This window comes from Hylobates moloch, unplaced genomic scaffold, assembly GCF_009828535.3.
Source record: "Hylobates moloch isolate HMO894 unplaced genomic scaffold, HMol_V3 SCAFFOLD_19, whole genome shotgun sequence".
Classification (NCBI taxonomy): Eukaryota; Metazoa; Chordata; class Mammalia; order Primates; family Hylobatidae; genus Hylobates; species Hylobates moloch.
In genome coordinates, this window is record NW_026652294.1 from 47079934 (window position 1) to 47100533 (window position 20600).

General features: G+C 39.8%; 1 protein-coding gene across 9 annotated transcripts in view; it reads right to left on the bottom strand.

Annotated features, from left to right (window-relative positions):
• The window catches only part of NCOR1 (nuclear receptor corepressor 1), a 125118-nt gene that overhangs the window by 66702 nt on the left and 37816 nt on the right, over positions 1 to 20600 (bottom strand). For all 9 annotated transcript variants that reach the window (XM_058431987.1, XM_032139766.2, XM_032139765.2 and 6 more), the window contains 4 exons: positions 16063 to 16280; positions 14397 to 14459; positions 12867 to 13006; positions 3497 to 3623 (listed from right to left, as the gene is read on the bottom strand). In XM_058431987.1, the coding sequence (XP_058287970.1) occupies positions 3497 to 3623; positions 12867 to 13006; positions 14397 to 14459; positions 16063 to 16280 (548 nt within the window). The remainder of the gene's footprint in view (positions 1 to 3496; positions 3624 to 12866; positions 13007 to 14396; positions 14460 to 16062; positions 16281 to 20600) is intronic.

The window sequence follows — 20600 nt, forward strand, 5'->3', positions numbered from 1 at the left end:
AGTCAGATGTGGTGGTACATGCCTATGATCCCAGATACTTGGGGGGATGAGGTGGGAAAATCACTTGAGCCTGGGAGTTTGAGGCTACAGTGAGCCACGATCGAGCCACTGCACTCCAGCCTAGGTGACACAGTGAGACCTCATCTCTAAAAATAAATAAAAAGAATGGAACAAAAAGAAGCAAGAGACTAATCAAAAACTATTGCGATGAGGGCTCCTCGGAAGCAGGGTAGGAGCAATGGAGACAAGGATCCAATTCTAAATAGACTAAAGAAAACCTAATTTATTGATATAGCGAAAGACCAGAGGGAAAAGCAGCTTGTGGTGGTAGAGACACAAGAGTTTGCTTTGGCTGTTAACTATAAGATGGCCCTTAGGCATCCAAATGGAAATACTGCAGGTGACCAAATATATGAGTCTGGAGTTCACATGAGAGTTCAAGTCTCCCCAAAAAATAAAAAAATAAAAAATAACAAACAGACAAGCAAATAATTCAGAACAGTACCTCACATGTAGTAAGGTTTTAATATATGGCAGCCATGGCCGGGCGCGGTGGCTCATGCCTGTAATCCCAGCACTTTGGAAGGCCAAGGCAGGTGGATCACCTGAGGTCAGGTGTTCAAGACCAGCCTGACCAACATAGCGAAACCCCATCTCTACTAAAAGTACAAAAATTAGCTGGGCGTGGTGGCAAGCGCCTATAATCCCAGCTACTAGGGAGGCTGAGGCAGGGGAATTGCTTGAACCCGGGAAGCAGAAGTTACAGTGAGCTGAGATTGCACCACTGCACTCCAGCCTGGGCAACAAGTGCGAGACTCAGTCTCTAAAACAAACAAAACAAAACAAAAACGGCAACCATTACCATTATTGAAAGATCCTACCAAAGCACTGAAAAGCTAACAAAAAGCCCAACTTAACCTTCATTTCTGTTTATATAGTGGTAGAAAGCCCCAAATCCAAGGGCAAACTAACAAGGCATTTATCTTCAAAATATTAGAAGACACGTTAGTGGTTATACAGCAGATGATATCATTTGACATAAGCACTTTTCCAATTTTCTTCTTCCAAGCCACAAAAGAGTAGGAAGGTTTCCAAGGCATAATGTTTCACCAAGTAGTAGCCAAACATGAGTATCTTTTCTTTTCCTAAAAATACAAAAAAAACCTTAAAGAATGATGTAGAAAAAGAGAACAAGAGCAAATCCAAATTTTGGTGAAGTTTGGTCTGATTTAATTCTTCTAATCATGAAAGATACTCAAACAGTCAGATGTGTTTTAGGAAAACAGATATAGGAACCCTCCCTTCAGCAGCTGCCCTTGTTCTTCAATTGGCAAGAGCCTTGCCACACAATAAACAGTGCATCTGTGCTGTCTCATTAAGATTAGGAATAAGTATGAGATCATAGGTCACATGAGCTGCATTTATGTTCTCTTCTTGACACTTTCCAAATGAAGCTAAGTCAACAGGAAGAGAGAGCCTACAATTCTACTGGGAAATTCATTTCCTCTTAATAGGAAACTCTTCTAGATGACTGAGCAGATGTGATGGTGCCACCCTACACTTGATCAGACGGATATATATATATACATATATATATACATATATATATATATTTTTTTTTTTTTTGAGATGAAGTCTCGCTCTGTCACCCAGGCTGGAGTGCAGTGGCGTGATCTCAGCTCACTGCAAGCTCCGCCTCCCAGGTTCATGCCATTCTCCTGCCTCAGCCTCCCGAGTAGCTGGGACTACAGGCGCCCACCACCATGCCTGGCTAACGATTTTTTGTATTTTTAGTAGAGACGGGGTTTCACCGTGTTAGCCAGGATGGTCTCGATCTCCTGACATCGTATTCCGCCCTCCTCGGCCTCCCAAAGTGCTGGGATTACAGGCATGAGCCACTGCGCCCGGCCCAGATAGACATATTAATACCAGACTTGGGCTTTGTTATGGACTGCATTGTGCCCTTCCCCACCAAAATTCTTCTATTGGAGCCCTACCTCTCAATGTAACTGTATTTGAAGACAAGGCCTTTAAGGAGATGACTAAGGTTAAATGAGATTATAACAGTGGGCTCTAATCCAGTAGGAGTTGTCTTCATATGAGGAAGAGACACCAGGAGTGCGCACACCCAAAGGAAAGGCCATGTAAGGACAAAGTAACGAGGCGGTCAGCCATCTGCAAGCCAGGAAGACAGACCTCATCAGAAAGCAACTGTGCCAGCACCTTGACCTTGAACGTACAGCCTCCAGAACCGTGAGAAAATTAATTTTAGTTGCTGCAGCCACCCAATCTGTGGTATTTTGTTATGGCAGCCCAAGGAGGTTTATTAACCTCCGGGCTTCATTAACATTTATAACCCCAGGGAATACTAGCCACCAGAAACAAACCCATTAAAACCAAGAGACTCTGACAACCTCTCTGGAAGTGCCATTAACACACCAAACTACCTTCCCTGTTTGCAGCACTCTTACCCTACCCTCGGGTGTGCCTTCTCTAATACTCTCTTTACTCTTGTAAAGATGACCTCATTTTTCACAAACCCTCCCAAACACAAGTTTAAGGTTAGGGGTTGTTCAAAGCCAAAACCCATTTCAATACAACTTTAAGTTTAAAAGACAACAAGAATAATCTATAGGAAAAAAAAACACAAAATCCAATGTTACTAAACCTGGAGGATGTACAACTTTGAAAGCTTATACAAAATAAAGACCCTACAAAGAAAAGATATACAACTCTAACTACACAAAGTTTAAACAAAGTAATTGAAAAGGAAAACAAAAAGAAAATGATGGAAAAAATTATCTGCATATACAAAACATGAACATGTTTAATATATAATATATGAAGAGCTACTAAAAGCATAAAAATTCCCACATCAGAAGCAGTCAATTTACAAAAAAAAAAATCCACAGAAACTTTAATCAGAGTGTAAATTGAAATAAATCAGGTATCTTTTTTCTTATCAAAAAAATCAAGAAAACATTTACCTTTTCACGAACTTGTCATTAGTTTAAATGACAAAGATACATTATTTCTTAAATTTCCTTAAGTTTCGTGGGTTTTTTTTTTTCTATTGGTGCCTCTAGGGTCACTAATTCTTTTTACATAAAAACATTACTACAGTACATATAAATCTCTGTAAAAATATGAAAATAAATCAAACTTAAGGCAATAAAATAAAGAGAAATGTAACCAACTATACTAATTGAACAAATAAATATGGCAATGACACAGACACACAGGTATTTTACTGATGTTGGCACTTGATGTCTGAAGCAGGACTGCCATTTCCAAGATCTTCTGGACCATCCTAGGTGCTACATAAATATTTGTTGGTTAAATGAATAAAAACATTATGTCCAAGTTTGAAATCTCCATACCATGAAAACACTGGCACACTGTTTCCTCAATGAAGCAACTCCTACACAGTCAAATGACTAAAAATTATTTATTCTGGATAGCAGATGTCAAAACTAAATTTAAAATTTTGAGATACCTTCGCTGTCTTCTGGATTTTCTTCTTCATTGGAGGCTTCAATATCTTCATCCTCCTGAGCAGAAACAGTGGAAGCGACACTTTCACATTGAGACACATCTCGCTCTTCACGAGGTTTTCGTGAAGTCTAAAGGAGTAAAGAGTATTATTTGATTTAAATAACTAAAAAGAAATAAAAATTTCATTTCTGAAATAATGTAGAACATTGATAAGCACACACACACATCAGACAAGTAGGTCACATGTTTGACAATAGTTCTGGTTAAAGTGCAGATAAATACCTCTCCATAATCACTAACTGGCCAAATTTTGTGTAGATGGCTCGCCTTTATCAAACTAAGCAGAAGTTACATCTGATCCATTTTTGGAACTACTCACCACTATACATGTACAAATAGCCAAAAATTATATGTCTCTACAATATATATGTTTATTTTTATTTTTATTTATTTTATTTTTGAGACGGAGTCTCGCTCTGTCGCCCAGGCTAGAGTGCAATATTTTCTAAAGAAAATATATACCTTGAAATGTGGAAGACATGACACTACAAAAATCACTGCTCATTATTCCAACAGTAAGAGATTCTAAATATACCGGTACATTTCCTTTCAATCTTTCAGAGGCATATACATGAATATAAATATTTATGTATACATGTAAACACAACCAGGAAAGCCCTATGTAGTTACATATTCACTTTAACATAATGTAGCCATAAGCAGAACATATCACTATGTTACAAATTCTTCCTAATTATTTTTATTAATGATCCCATGGAAACATTATGTTGACATAATGCTGACATATATTATGTTGACATATAGTTAAAATTCTCCTATTTTAAGGCATTTTGGTAATTTTCAATTTTTGGTATAAATAATGCTGCAAGAAACTTCCTTCACTAGCATTAAGAATTATGCAATTTTATAAGCAACAACTCATCATTGATATTATTATTGAATTTCTTTTTACCACTCAATTTATTTTTCTTTTTTGAGACAGAGTCTTGCTCTGTCACCCAGGCTGCAGTGCAGTGGCACGATCTCAGCTCACTGCAACCTCCACCTCCCGGGTTCAAGCAATTCTCTGCCTTAGCCTCCTGAGTAGTTGGGATTACAAGTACCCACCACCAGGCCCAGCTAATTTTCATGTTTTTAGTAGAGACGGGGTTTCACCATCTTGGCCAGGCTGGTCTTGAACTCCTGACCTCGTGATCCACCCACCTTGGCCTCCCAAAGTGCTGGGATTACAGGCGTGAGCATAGGAGCTCATGTCTATAATCCCAGCACTTTGGGAGACTGAGGTGGGAGGATCACTTGAACCCAGGAGTCTGAGATTAGCCTGGGCAACAAAGTCAGATACCTGCCCCTACAAAATATAAAAAAATTAGTTGTGTGTGCTGGTGCTCTCCTGTAGTCCCAGTTACGCAGTAGACTAAACCAGGGAGATCGCTTGAGCCCAAAAGGCTGAAGCTGCAGTGAGCCGTGATCATGCCACTGCACTCCAGGCTGGATGACAGTGAGACTCGCTCAAAAAAAACAAAAAGCAAAAAAAACAAAAAATTTTTTTTAATTCCTTTTTAAAAAAAATAGTATGCCCCCTTCTGCAAAGTATGTTTATGCAAAATTGCTCATTCTTCTACTGGGGTCGCATATACGTTAAGAGTACATGTGTACACATTTAACTATGAGACATGAGTTATTTACATTATATTTATAACTTCATGTTATTAAATAGAAGGCTTAATATCTTCTGTGTTTGCAGACCGAGGGTTCTGGAAGTCCCAGCCCTGATGGTCCTCTGTCTTGTGCCCCTTACAGAGCCTACGTTTCACCTCACTTCAGCTATCAGCCTCTCCCAGTGAGACTCCTCAGGAGAGGAAAATATATTACTGCCCTGTTAAAAATTACCCATACGTCTACTCAACATTCTCACGTGGATGATATTTAGGATCCAACCTAAAATATTAATTAACTCAAGAGAAACAATCATTTTCTAATATCAGAGTCACAGAATTAGTTGCAATTCTCAAGGCTAATATTTCTATGTTCATAGCAGGAATGCAAGAGAATCCCAGAGACACAATGGCTACACTTTCTAAAAAGCTTTCAGAAGATTCTGTAAATTTTCAAGGATAATAACTACTTTTAATTTATTTGTTTGTTTTTGAATATGAGGTGTTGCTGTGTTGCCCAGACTGGTCTGGAACGTCTGGCCTCAAGCAATCCAGGCGTGACCTACCATGCCCAGCAGATAAGTTATTATATGGATTTTTCCAGAGCCCAGTGTATGTCCCTCTCTCGCCAATATTAACCCATTCTGTTTGGTCCTTTCACTAGTAACTAGGGAAGAGACAACTTTTTACCCTACTACAACATCCCTCTGTTCACATGCAATAATCCACTACGTCGCCAAGCATTTTCGTCAATATATGATAGTATTCACTAATTCTTAATGTAAAGTCAAATATATAGAAACACAGGCCAGGCACAGTGGCTCATGGCCAGACCCAGTGGCTCAGACCTGTAATCCCAGCACATTGGGAGGCCAAGGCGGGCAGAAAACTTGAGGCCAGGAGTTCGAGACCAGCCTGGCCAACATGGTGAAACCCCATCTCTACTAAAAATACAAAAATTAGTCGGGCATGGTGGTGCATGCCTGTAATCCCAGCTACTCGGGACGCTGAGGCAGGAGTATCACTTGATCCCAGGAGGCAGAGGTTGCAGTGAGCCGAGGTCACGCCACTGCACTCCAGCCTGGGTGACACAGTGAAACTCCATCTCAAAAAATAAAATTAAATAAAAATTAAAATAAAAAAAAAGATATTCTGCCAGGAAAAATGCCTTTGGGGTCCAACTGCAGCTCTTCCCAGAATCTCCAATCAACCAGCCTACCCCATTAGACACTGGACTCACCAACCCTCCTCAATCACGTGAGCCAATTCCTTAAATCTCAATCTTTCTTTCTATATATATGCATACACACATCCTGTTAATTATGTTTCTCAGGAGGACCATGACTAATATAACATACTTTTATTTATTTTTATTTTTATTTTTCAGACGGAGTCTTGTACTGTCGCCCAGGCTGGAGTACAGTGGCGCCATCTCGGCTCACTGCAAGCTCCGCCTCCCGGGTTCACGCCATTCTCCTGCCTCAGCCTCCCGAGTAGCTGGGACTACAGGTGCCCGCCACCACGTCTGGCTAATTTTTTGTACTTTTAGTAGAGACGGGGTTTCACCATGTTAGCCAGGATGGTCTCAATCTCCTAACCTCATGATCCGCCTGCCTTGATGTCCCAAAGTGCTGAGATTACAGGCGTAAGTCCCCGTGCCCAGCCAACATTTATATTTTAAATACATATCTGATTCATTTTTTACTTCACTTTGTCCCAAAACATTTTGGATGTTACCTCCTGAAGTCAAGTCTTTATCTTGTCAGTAGACTTTTTCATGTTTTGGTTGCTACAGCATATTTTTAACTCTCACATTCCTATTATTAACCTAAAGTCCCCTTTGTATACACCCTTTTAAATCAGTCAATGTTATATTTTGTATACTCTTAATAAATTCAAATCTTATTAGCTTTACTATCACACTTTAATAATTCTCAAATTTTTTGGTCTAAGGATGCAGCACTCTTAAAAAAGTATTAAAGGCCGCAGAGAACTTTTCTTTTTCTTTTTCTTTTTCTTTTGAGACGGAATCTCACTCTGTTGCCAGGCTGGAGTACAGTGGCGCAATCTCAGCTCACTGCAACCTCCGCCTCCCGGGTTCAAGCGATCCTCCTGCCTTGGACTCCTGAGTAGCTGGGATTAAAGGTGCACACCACCACACCCCGCTAATTTTTGTATTTTTAGTAGAGACAGGGTTTCACCATGTTGGCCAGGATGGTCTTGATCTCTTGACCTCGTGATCCGCCCGCCTCAGCCTCCCAACGTGCTGGGATTAAAGGCGTGAGCCACCGTGCCTGGCCAAAGAGCTTTTCTTTATGAGAGAAATACAGATAGACAGCCAGATAGACACTTACTATATCAGAAACTAAAACTAAGAAAACTTCAAAATTTTAAATTATTAAAAATATAAACTCATAAATTATTTATTTACTTATTTTGAGATGGAATCTCGCTCTATCGCCTAGGCTGGAGTGCAGTGGTGCGATCTCGGCTCACTGCAAGCTCTGCCTCCCGGGTTCACGCCATTCTCCTGCCTCAGCCTCCCCAGTGGCTGGGACTACAGGCACCCACCACCACGCCCGGCTAATATTTTTTTCTGTATTTTTAGTAGAGACGGGGTTTCACCATGTTAGCCAGGATGGTCTCGATCTCCTGACCTTGTGTTCCGCCCCCTCAGCCTCCCAAAGTGCTGGGATTACAGGCATAAGTCACCGTGCCTGGCCAAGAATTTATTTTTTTAATGAAAAGTAACCATTTTCCAAAAACAAAATGACTTACTAAAACAGTGGCACAACCTTCCCTTTTTGGAAATCTCTTCCATGTCTGATCTAACAGAGACAGCACAATTCTCAAGGTGCTTCCACATATGATCTAATCTGTGGATTACATTAGGTCATCTAATGTTTTGGTTGAAGTATAAGAAAACAATGTAGCTTCACACAGATATGTAGTTGGAAAAGGGATGAATATTTTAACAGATTTTTCAGATACTTATGAATATTACTTTTTGATACTGTACCAAAACTCACCAAGTGTCACTTCTTATTTGTTAGTTACAATATGAAATCTGATACCATATCAAGGAACCCTTTATACTCTGTTAAAATCTATAATCTGACCAGGCGCAATGGCTCATGCCTGTAATCCCAGTACTTTGGAAGGCCGAGGCAGGCAGATCACTTGAGGCCAGGAGCTGAAGACCAGCCTGACCAACATGGTGAAACCCCGTCTCTACTAAAAATACAAAAATTAGCCGGGCGTAGTGGCATGCGCCTGTAATCCCAGCTGCTAAGGAGGCTGAGGCAGGAGAATTGCTTGAACCTGGGAGGTGGAGGTTGCAGTAAGCCAAGATCATGCCACCGCACTCCAGCCTGGGTGACAGGTCGAGACTCCATCTCAAAAAACAGAAAAAAGAAAAAAGAAAAAAAATCTATAATCTATCTTACATTTGGTATATTAAAAAACATTATCAATCTTTTATCAATGCATGATCCATTATGCATTAGTTCGTTTTCACGCTGCTGATAAAGACATACTTGAGACTGGGAAGTAAAAGAGGTTTAATGGACTTACAGTTCCACATGGCTGGGGAGGCCTCACAATCATGGCAAAAGGCAAGGAAGAGCAAGTAACATCTTACATGATGGCGGCAGGAAAAAAAAAAAAAAAAGCTTGTGCAGGGGAACTCCTCTTTATAAAACCAGTAGATCTCGTAAGACTTATTCACTATCACAAAAATAGCATGAGAAAGACCTGCCCCATGATTCAATTATCTCCCACTGGGTCCCTCCTACAACACATGGGAACTGTGGGACCTACAATTCAAGATGAGATTTGGGTGGGGACACAGACAAACCATATCATTCTGCCACTGGCCCCTCCCACATCTCATGTCTTCACATTTCAAAACCAATCATGCCTTCCCAACAGTCCTCCAAAGTCTTCACTAATTTCAGCATTAACCCAAAAGTCCATAGCCCAAAGTCTCATCTGAGACAAGGCAAGTCCCTTCCCCTATGAGCCTGTGAAAGCAGAAGAAAGCTAGTTACTTCCTAGACACAATGGGGGCACAGGTATTGGGTAAATACAGCTGTTCCAAATGGGAGAAATTGGCCAAAACAAAGGGGCTATAGGACCTATCCAAGTCCAAAATCTAGCAGGGCAGTCAAACCTTAAAGCTCCAAAATGATCTCCTTTGACTCCATGTCTCATATCCAGGTCATGCTGATGCAAGAGGTGGGTTCCCACGGTCTTGGGCAGCTCCAACCCTGTGGCTTTGCAGGGTACAGCCTCCTTCCTGGCTGCTTTCACAGGCTGGCATTGAGTGTCTGCGGCTTTTCCAGGCGCACGGTGCAAACTGTAGGTGGATCTACCATTCTGGAGGACGTTGGCCCTCTTCTCACAGCTCCATTAGGCAGTGCACTAGTAGGGAGTCTGATCCCTCATTTCCCTTCTGCACTGCCCTAGCAGAGGTCCTCCATGAGAGCCCCACTCCTGTAGCAAACTTCTGCTTGGACATCCAGGCGTTTCCATACATCCTCTGAAATCTAGGCAGAGGTTCCCAAACCTCAATTCTTGACTTCTGTGTACCCACAGGCTCAACACCACATGGAAGCTGCGAAGGCTTGGGGCTTGCACCCTCTGAAGCCACGGCCCAAGCTGTACCTTGGCCCCTTTCAGCCACGGCTAGAGCTGCTGGGGTGCAGAGCACCAAGTCCCTGGGCTGCAAACAGCAAGGGGGTCCTGGGTCCAGGACACGAAATGATTTTTTTCCTCCTCAGCCTCCAGGCCTGTGATGGGAGGGGCTGCCATAAAGACCTCTGACATGCTCTGAAGAAATTTTCCCCATTGTCTTGGAAATTAACATTCAGCTTCTCATTACTTGTGCAAATTTCTGCAGCAGGCTTGAATTCCTCCTCAGAAAATGGGATTTTCTTTTCTATCACGTTGTTAGGCTGCAAATTTTCCAAACTTTTATGCTCTGCTTCCCTCATAAAACTGAATGCCTTTAACAGCACCCAAGTCACCTCTAGAATGCTTTGCTGCTTAGAAATGTCTTCCGCCAGATACCCTAAATCATCTCTCTCAAGTTCAAAGTTCTGCAAATCCCTAGGGCAGGGGCAAAATGCTGCCAGTCTCTTTGCTAAAACATCAGAAGAGTCACCTTTGCTCCAATTCCCAACAAGTTTCTCATTTCCATCTGAGATCACCTCAACCTGGATCTTATTGTTCATATCACTATCAGCATTTTTGTCAAAGCCATTCAACAAGTCTCTAGGAAGCTCCAAACATTTCCACATTTTCCTGTCTTCTTCTGAGCCCTCCAAACTGTTCCAACCTCTGCCTGTTACCCAGTTCCAAAGTCACTTCCATATTTTCAGGTATCTTTTCAGCAACGCCCTACTCTACCGGTACCAATTTATTGTATTAGTCCGTTTTCATGCTGCTTATAAAGACATACCCGAGACTGGGAAGAAAAAGAGGCTTAAAGGGCTTACAGTTCCACATGACTGGGGAGGCCTCACAATCATGGCAGAAAGCGAGGAGGAGCAAGTAACATCTCACATGGATGGGGCAGGCAAAAAAAAAGAGCTTGTGAGGGGAAATTCCTCTTTATAAAACCATCAGATCTCGTGAGACTTACTCACTATCACGAGAATAGCATGAGAAAAAGATCCACCCCATGATTCAATTATCTCCCACTGAGTCCCTCCCATGACACATGGTAATTGTGGGAGTTACAATTAAAGATGAGATTTGGGTGGCAACAAAGCCAAACCATATCACATTATAACATCATGAAATGGCCATTTGGAAAGTACTGAGTCAAAGCAAGTTTTTCAAATTTGGATACATTTCATCACACAGTAACAACTATCGCATTTGCTATTATTACCACTGATCTCATCAGAAAATCTGTAATGAGAAGGTGTGAAGCTCATGGTTAGAGAAACATATTTTCCAAAATTCTCATTTTTTGCTTGAAAACTCAAAATTTTAAAGTGGCAACAAACACTATCAGTTATTTTATTTGAAAGACAGCCTCATTCACTAATTTTCAAGAAACTGTCTCTCAAAATCCCAGTCTGAAAACATAGTTTGTCTGTCATTCTTTCAATCTAAAATGACATTCCATGAAAAAGGGGAGGCTGGTGCAACTTAGAACTCGAACAATTGCCAAAGTGCTTTTCCTTGAGAGAATTATCATATTTTGGTATAGAGCAGAAGAACTTTATGTTTACTTCCCATTACATGACACTAAGTATAAAAAGACATACCCAAGGGGTGAGATTTAATAAAACTAACTTTTACTGCATCATCAAGGACATTCTTAAGTGACATTTTAAGAAAAAACTGCAAATGCTCAGAGATGAAAAATACATTGAGTACTAGCACCGTTTGGTTCCCTGCCAAGACTTATGCTAAGGCATCAGCAATTTTATCTACCACAGCTTTGACAACATAAATGCAAATGTCATATACTGAAAAAAAGTAAATAACATTTGATTGATATTTTTATGAAAATAGTCTTGACCTCATGGAATCATCCAAAAGCTCTATGGTCTTTGACAACCACTACACTGGACTTTCTTGTTAAGGAATTTCTAATAATGTTATACCCCCTGGTTTTTAATATTTATACCATGTTATCTTCTCTCTGAAAAAATGTCTAATATACCAAATCAATTCACTTGGTATTATCAACAGACCTCCAACTAAAGTTTTCAATTCAACCTCCAAAAAGTTTATATTTTTCAAATCCAGCCTACAGTAATTCAAGAGTATTTAATTCCTTTTTTTTTTTTTTTTTTTGAGACGGAGTCTTGCTCTGTCGCCCAGGCTGGAGTGCAGTGGCGCGATCTCGGCTCACTGCAAGCTCCGCCTCCCGGGTTCACGCCATTCTCCTGCCTCAGCCTCTCCGAGTAGCTGGGACTACAGACGCCCGCCACCACGCCCGGCTAATTTTTTTTTTGTATTTTCAGTAGAGACGGGGTTTCACCGTGGTCTCGATCTCCTGACCTCGTGATCCGCCCGCCTCGGCCTCCCAAAGTGCTGGGATTACAAGCGTGAGCCACCGCGCCCGGCCTATTTAATTCCTTTTACAACAAATAGAAACTTTGGAGGAGGAAAGATAAGCTGGGGCAGGTCATGATGGGCCTTGTTTAGACTGTTAGGAATACAAATAGAAACTTTACTCCTTGAGCAATAAATAGAGAAACAGCTATCCTATACTAAAAATTTAGCATACCTTTTACATATAAGTGCAGTAAATAAAAATATAAGATACAAAAAGGTTTCTCTTAAAACCAATCTCTGAAGCTCAGAAGAAAAAAAAAAAAAAACCATCAAGGCCAGATGCAGTGGCTCACACCTGTAATCCCAGCACTTTGGGAGGCTGAGACAGGTAGATCACCTGAGGTCTGGAGTTCGAGACCAGCCTGGCCAACATGGTGAAACACTGTCTCTACTAAAACTACAAAAATTAGCCAGGCATGGTAGCGGGCACCTGTAGTCCCAGCTACTCAGGAGGCTGAGGCAGGAAATCACTTGAACCCGGCAGAAGAGTTTGCAGTGAGCCAAGATTGCACAGCTGCACTCTAGCCTGGGTGACAGAGTGAGACTCCATCTCAAATAACAACAACACTCTAAGTAAAAAACAATAAGTAAAAGAGTCACCACCCCTGATATACTCACTTTCTGTTTATGCTGCTGTAAGAGGTTGTCAAGATTGTGTCGCCTTTTATAGTTAAAATAGAAGTTTTTACATTGAGCTTCACTTTTCGTTCCCACCATTTTAGCAATTGCTGCCCAGTTACGACCATGTTCTACTAGACCTGCATTTTAAAAACAGACCAAATGTTAATTGAACAGTCACCTGATCAAGCAAACAAGAGAAATAATAAATTAACTTAATCATTGTATTCACAACCATTGACACTAGAAGTGTGCTTTCAATTACTTATCATATATACTTTGATACTTATAAAAATACTTGTTGAAACAAAACTCATTTACAGTTCTATATTTTTCCCCCTCAAATTTAAAACACGCTCATTAACAGAAGGGCTAAACCTTGTCCTTCCTATGTATCTCTCACAGGGCTAGGACAACATTAGACACATTAGTAATAGCTCAAATACTTGCAAACTAAATGATCAGGTACATCTAGATCTCTGGACACAATATATCAAGCCAATAAGGTAATCATATATAAATATGAACACAATTTAAAGATATATATATATGACTCCACTTATAATACGTATTTGTCCTCAGTCAATTCACAATCAAGCAATGCCATCAGAAAAATACTAGCCAATTAAAAAAATCCTATGGTAATACAATGCATTACAGAAACCTATGCAATTTAACACTTCTCTAATCTATATATATATATGCACACACATAAACACACATATGTGCAAAGAATATGTATCTATGCATTTGTATACATATATGGGGGTGATACAAAAAAATCTGAAATGCGTCACTCAAATGTCAAGCTATTTACAATAATTTATCTTTACAACTGCAAGGTAAATATTTAACCACCAAAAAATTAGCTAATCTTTCTCAATATTACCAGTTATTTATCCTATTACAAATTTTAGTTCAATTTCAAATTATAGTACATTAACAAGCAACGACAGAAAAGCACAAGGCCCATAAAGTGCCAGAGTAAGAGGAAGGCCACAAAGCTATGAAAGTGGCAGAGACAGGACTCAAACCTTCGCTGGCTTAGTTACAAACTTCATGCTCTTTCCTCTGAATCACAGAGCAATCTGCTAGTGGTTTATAATTAAATGACTTACCAAATGCAAACTGACAAATTTACCATCCTATCCTATTAAATACAACTTTTAAGTAATAGAAATATAGACTTTATATCAACATTCATTCCAAAACAATTTTAATAGCATAGAGTCATAATTATTCTAAAAAAGTGAAAATGACCTACTTGTTCTTTAATTAAATGACATTCAAAATAAAACTGCAGAGAGAATCTTAAATCCCTCAAAACTGGGCATCTTAAACAAGGCACACTGGGGGTACTTTATTGGGTACCATACTACCAGAAAAGAACTCTTAAAGTCACTTCTGAGTCCTTTTGCCTTTTTGAAAGAAATATTTTTCCAATTAAAAAAATTAGTTCCATCTCACTCATTACTAATAACCCTAAAAAACAAAACAAAAACCTGAGAAACCGGAACTACTACAATTTACCTTTTTTAGCAACTTCCATTTCTTCTTCTGTCCATCGAGAGGTCTCCACAGGCTCTGTAGAAACTAAAATAAAGAGAGAACCCAATCAGGCAGAGAAAAACAAAGTTAAATCCTTTATTCAAACCAATCATATAATTATATAATCTCTGACATAAAAGACTATGTAAAAGCATTTGGTGAAAGAAACTGCAGAAATAAGATAGTAACCTCTCCTCCACCAAACTAGAAGAAACAAGTCAACACTTCAATATTATGATCTTTTTCAATGTTCTTAAAAGTTCTTTTCCTGTCTACATTTTTAAACATTTTTAGCTTTTTTCTGGAGAAGTCCCACCTCACCCAGTAGCTTCCCACTTAGTGATCTCCACCTCTCCTCTCCTGCAGTGTCAAAGGAAGAAGCAACCTTCCTCCTTCCTGTCGAAGCACAATTCCCTCTCCTCTCCTCTGAGCCTCCATCTTGTCCTAACTCCCGGAGCCCCTTTAGTTCATCCCTGAGTGTCTGACATCCAGTGGGTAAAGATGGATCATGAACTGCGTATGTTCTCTTTTGCTTCAGGGAAAAAAAAAAAAAAAAAAAATCTGAGAACATCAGGCCTGATATGAGCTCCTGCCATATTCCCTTTCTCAATTTATAGTACCACCATTCACCCAGTCACTCAAGTTACTAATAGGCTCCTTAGACTGACAGACTAATTTTTGAATCCTGCCTCCTATTTACCACTCACATCCAATGACATGCATCAACTCTGAATCCATCCCCTCCTTGCTTGGGCCACTGCATACATGCTGGGCCCTCTGCCTCCAGCCTTTATTCTGTCTAAACTGACCTCCACAATTGCTATCAGTTATCTTTCTAAGACACAAATCTAATCACAGCATTCCTCTATTTAAAAACCTCCACAAGTTCCCCACTTCATAATCAAAGCAAAATACATTTCAAACAAGGCCCATCGTGACCTGCCCCAGCCTATCTTTCCTCCTCCTATCTAGTTAGTGCCCCTATCTCATTCTTGCCATTTCCTAAACTGCATTTTCTTTCATACTTCAGTAACAATGATACCTCTGAATCATTAACAGTGGTACTCTATCATTAATCTAGCCTTTTTATAAACTAATGAGACAATACTTAGTGAGAGAGAGAAAGATGCTTGGACTATTAGATACAGTATTCCCTTGCCTAAGAATTTTATTCCATGAAAAATAATTTAACACAAAGAAAATACTATGTGAATAAAGATTTTTTTATTACAGTGCTATATACATTGGTTTAAAAGCAGGGAAGAGGACAGACAACCCAATCATTCAGCAATAAGAGAATGGTTAAAGAAGTCATGCCTCAATATTACACAGCTATTAAAAAATAAAAACAGTAATTATTAGAAATTAGAAAATATTTATGATATATACCAAGTTACGATATCAGAAGACACAGTAACATGCACACTAGCGTAACAACTAAATAAAAAACAGCTATATTGGGGTGGCAAGACTGTGGGTGATGTTCTTTTTCAAGAAACTTTGACCTTAAAGTTTAAAAAATTTAAAGACCACACTTCAGGATTATTTCTAGGTTGTCAATATTAAAAGTCCCTTCTACCCTATCCTAGCAGTGAAACAGAATCCCAAACAAAATTATGGCCTGTTTATGCCAATCGTTTCCACTCACTGGGTTCTGGTGGCGGTGGCAGAGGTGGTGGGGGCTCTTCAGTGGCCGCTGCGGCTGCAGCACTGGCAGCTGCAGCTTCGTTTGTCATGGACCTAGTGATCCGGCCCTTACGGCGGCCCTGACTGTTGGCAGTCTTTCGCCCCCGGGGTGTGGCTTGCTCTCTTTCCTCAGTTTCTTCTGCTATACCATCCATCTTGTCCTTTTCCTTGGTATTTTCTCTGGACACAAAAGCAAATGAAAACTTGTGTGATTCCAAAGAATACATACATCAAAGAAGGTTTTAGTTTTGAATATTATCTAAATAGAAATTGAATAAAACTACCTAATCTCTCAGTTACTCAAAAAAAAAAAAAAAATTTATCAACAATTCTGCCATACCATAGTTTTTAAGAGTTTTGACCAGCTAAAATTAAGATATTTTATAAGACCTATTTTATATGTTAATGGACTTAAAATTTAAACACATTTCAAACCAACTGATTTAGAAACCAGAACTACTCCATGAGAAAGTTAACAAATGACAGCAGAAAAGCCCCAGACTTGCAATCCAGAGACAATAGCCTACACCAAAAGGCAGGAATTCTGGGGTTTTATTCGCCTTTGGTCTAGGTTGCCTCATGTATGAAACGAAGAAGCTAAAATAGATGATCTTCATGATAGATGCCTTTTCTATACTAATAATCCACAATAGTTTTATAGTAATAATCTATAATATTGTTTTATAAAACCAAACTCAATACTCTAAATCATGTCTGATACTAATTATGTACAAATTGGGCAGTAATGGTTAATGCTTAGGAAATGGCCTCTGGAGCCAGGCTGCCTGGGTTTGTACCACAGTTGTGATTTACTAGCCATGTGATGACCCTGGACAAGCTGCCTCGCTGCCATGGGCCTCAGTTTCCTCATCTGTACAATGAGAAAAAGAGTTTATTTCATGGGACTGTTGCCAGGACTGAAGGAGTTAAATAAAGTACCCGGAACAGTGCGTGGAACACAGTTAGCATCAAGTAACAGTTCGCTATTATTCAAGCTAAAACTCCCTCAGGATATAAAGTGCTTACCATCGTCTCAGGCATGTAGAAACATGGTGGTTCCTATTAATAGCGACAGTACTACATGTAATACTGGAATACCATTCTCTGTACTACTTACTTCCCATGGTTGTTGTATTTAAGGAAATGTACTCAATGTACATTTCTGCAAATGAATGGATAGATGGCAATACTCAAAGACTCAATTATTCTTGCTTAATGGAAGATGTTGATTTTTTTCAAAAATAATTCTCTCCCCTTCAGTCCTAAATTGAAGTTACTACATGGTCCTTTCCCTTTACTTACTTATTCCCTTATAAAGCTGGCTTCTATTCTGCAGCCTCCTGTTAAAAGATGTTTTCTCAAAAGTCACCAGTGACTTGCAAACTGCAAAATCAAATGACCTCTTCTCAATTTTCCCTACAAGTCTTTCTGTCACAACTGACGCTGCAGTTAATTCTTCTTTTTATATCACTTGAAACTTAGCTTTTGAAATATCCTTGCTGCTACTCTGGCTTTCCTTCTGGGGATAGACCTTTCTCCTCTCATCCTTTCTTTTGGGTTTCTGTTTTTTGTTTTTCAGAAAGTGTCTCACTCCGTCACCCAGGCTGGAGAGCAGTGGCACGAACACAGTTCACTGCAGCCTCAATCTCGGGCTCAAGTGAGCCTCCCACCTCAGCTTCTCGAGTAGCTGGGACTACAGACACGTGCCACCATACCTGATTAATTTTTGCATTTTTTGCAGAGACAGGGTGTCACCATATTGCCCAGGGTGGTCATGAATTCCTGTGCTAAAGCAATTCTCCCACCTTGGCTGGGATTACAGGAGTGAGCAACTGTGCTGGGCTCCTCTCATCCTTTCATACAAGGATTTCCCAAGGCTCTCCCCTACAGCCTTAGAGCTATGTGAGGTTACCGATTCTCGTTAAGTTCTACTGGGAAGACTCCAATCTCTATCTTTGGACTCACACCCCAACTCCAAAGACTCAGGCTTGTCTTCCCAACTACCTGCAGGAAGGGCCACCTGGATTTCCCATCAACAGAAACTGAACATATCCAAAATCATATTCATCCTCACCTCTGCTCCTTGCTCCACGTCATTCTCTAATCATTTGTTGTTAACACTCCTACCATGTTCATCATCATTCAGGTTTACAGATTTGATATCATCCTTTGCTCTCTCCCTTTTCCCATACTTCCTACATGTGATCTAATGCCAAGTTTTGGCTATTTCATCTCAGAAATGCCTCTCTCACTAATTCTACCATCTCTATTTCTACCACCACTACACTTACTCAACACCTTAGTACCCCAATCCTGGCCTTTCATACTGGCCTCCCTGATTCATATCTCTAGTCTATTCATTCTACCTTGCCAATGAATCAACATTCTAGCAGGATAGCTTTGGCAATAAACCACTCCATCCATTCTAATCCCTTTCTAACTATTCCCAGACAGACACACAGCACAGCCTCCTGAATGAAGTCTACCATTTTTGGCTTTCATTAAACCTCTACATAATTTAACTCCAATCCACCTTCCACTTCTCTTCTTGATGCACACTATGTTAAGTCTAATGAAATCATTATCTTCCACTAGCTATTCATGTGATTCCCTCTACCCTACCCACATTAACCACTAGCATCTGCTAATGTCCTCCAAATTATCCACAGAGAAGTAGCCACGACCTCTTCTTAATCTGCCAAAGCACTTAACTGGTTGTCTGCTGACTTCTTACTTGCCAGGCTTCTATTTCTTAAAGTAATACTTGTACTTTACCTAGTTTTCCCCTACTAAATCATGAACTACCTGGGAATAGTATACATCTTATGTATTTTCACATTCTCCCTAAGACCTAGCTCACATAGATAATAAATGAAAGCTTGTTAAATAGTTTAGAAATTTTAACAAAAAAAATAAAATCAAGTTATGACAGAGTTCCACGTGAGAAGAACCACTGGCTACATGGCCCAAAAAATGTTTAACCTAAACTAAAAGAAAAAAATATATTCCCTTAGAGGTATCTTCCTAAGGTATAAAATTACAATGAGAGGAATATCTGTCTCTTTTAAAACCATGGCAAGTGACTAGCTACTTTAGCTTCCACAAAACTAGGTAAATCTTAAATAGTTCCACAAGGACTATAGAAATGACATAATAAATATTAAAAAGGAACAAACTACTGATACATTCAACAACCTAAGTGAATCTCAAAGGCATTCATGCTAATAAAAGAAGCCATACATACTGTATGATTTCATTTTTATGTAATTCTAGAGAAAGCAAAAAAAATACATGACTGCTAGAGGCTGGAAATGAGGAAAGAGAAACTGACTGCAAAGGAGTATACGGGAACTGTTTGGGGTGATGGAAACATTCTACATCACAATTGTGATAATAGTTACACAAGTGCATATGCTTGTCAAAACACATCAATGTACACATTGCAAACTGGTGAATTTTGTTCCATGTAATTTACAAAGCTAGTTCTTGGAGAAAAAAACAACTAAACCAACTGTCATGCCCCCACTCCTACCACACCCCTGTATGTCCACAAAAGCATCAACAATAACTCCCTGAGTGGCAGAATCATAGGTTAATTTTCATTATATTTTTCTTTCTTTTCCTGTTTTTCTACAATGTCATTTTATAACCAAGAAAACAGCAATAACAACAACAAACAAACCCAAAACTCCATTTTATATGACAAAGTCAATAAAGCTGGAATCTAAAATATAAAAATGAACTCTTCCTCTCTTAGCATTTTTATACTATCTAAATATATACCACCTGAGGCTCAAAAACAGAACCTGAGGAATCTTCCAAATCAAAAATTAAATTACATTCAATATATCCTGGAAGAAAGTATATATTACTATAACCCATCCCTTCTGAAAAGTAATAATAGCTCATGACTTGCAAATAAGTTCATTAAGTCAAAAGCTACATTTACTGTAATATTGTATTCCTTAATAACATCAACTTAATCATGTAACTATTAGATGTTTCTAAAATTTCGGCCAGGCGTGGTGGCTCACGCCTGTAATCCCAACACTTTGGGAGGCTGAGGCGGGTGGACCACCTGAGGTCAGCAGTTCAAGATCAGCCTGGGCAACACGGTGAAACCCCATCTCTACTAAAAACACAAAATTAGCCGGGCGTGGTGACGCACACCTGTAATCCCACCTACTTGGGAGGCCGAGCCACAAGAATCACTTGAACTTGGGAGGCGGAGGTTGCAGTGAGCTGAGATTGCGCCATTGCACTCCAGCCTGGGCAACAGAGTGAGACTCTGTCTCGAAAATAAATAAAATTTCAGCAGATTAAATTTCATTATTTAAAAATTACTAGGCTGGGCGCGGTGGCTCACATCTGTAATCCCAGCACTTTGGGAGGCCAAGGCAGATGGATCACGAGGTCAGGAGATGGAGACCATCCTTGCTAATGGTGAAACCCCGTATCTACCAAAAATAGAAAAAACTAGCTGGGCATGGTGGTGGGCAC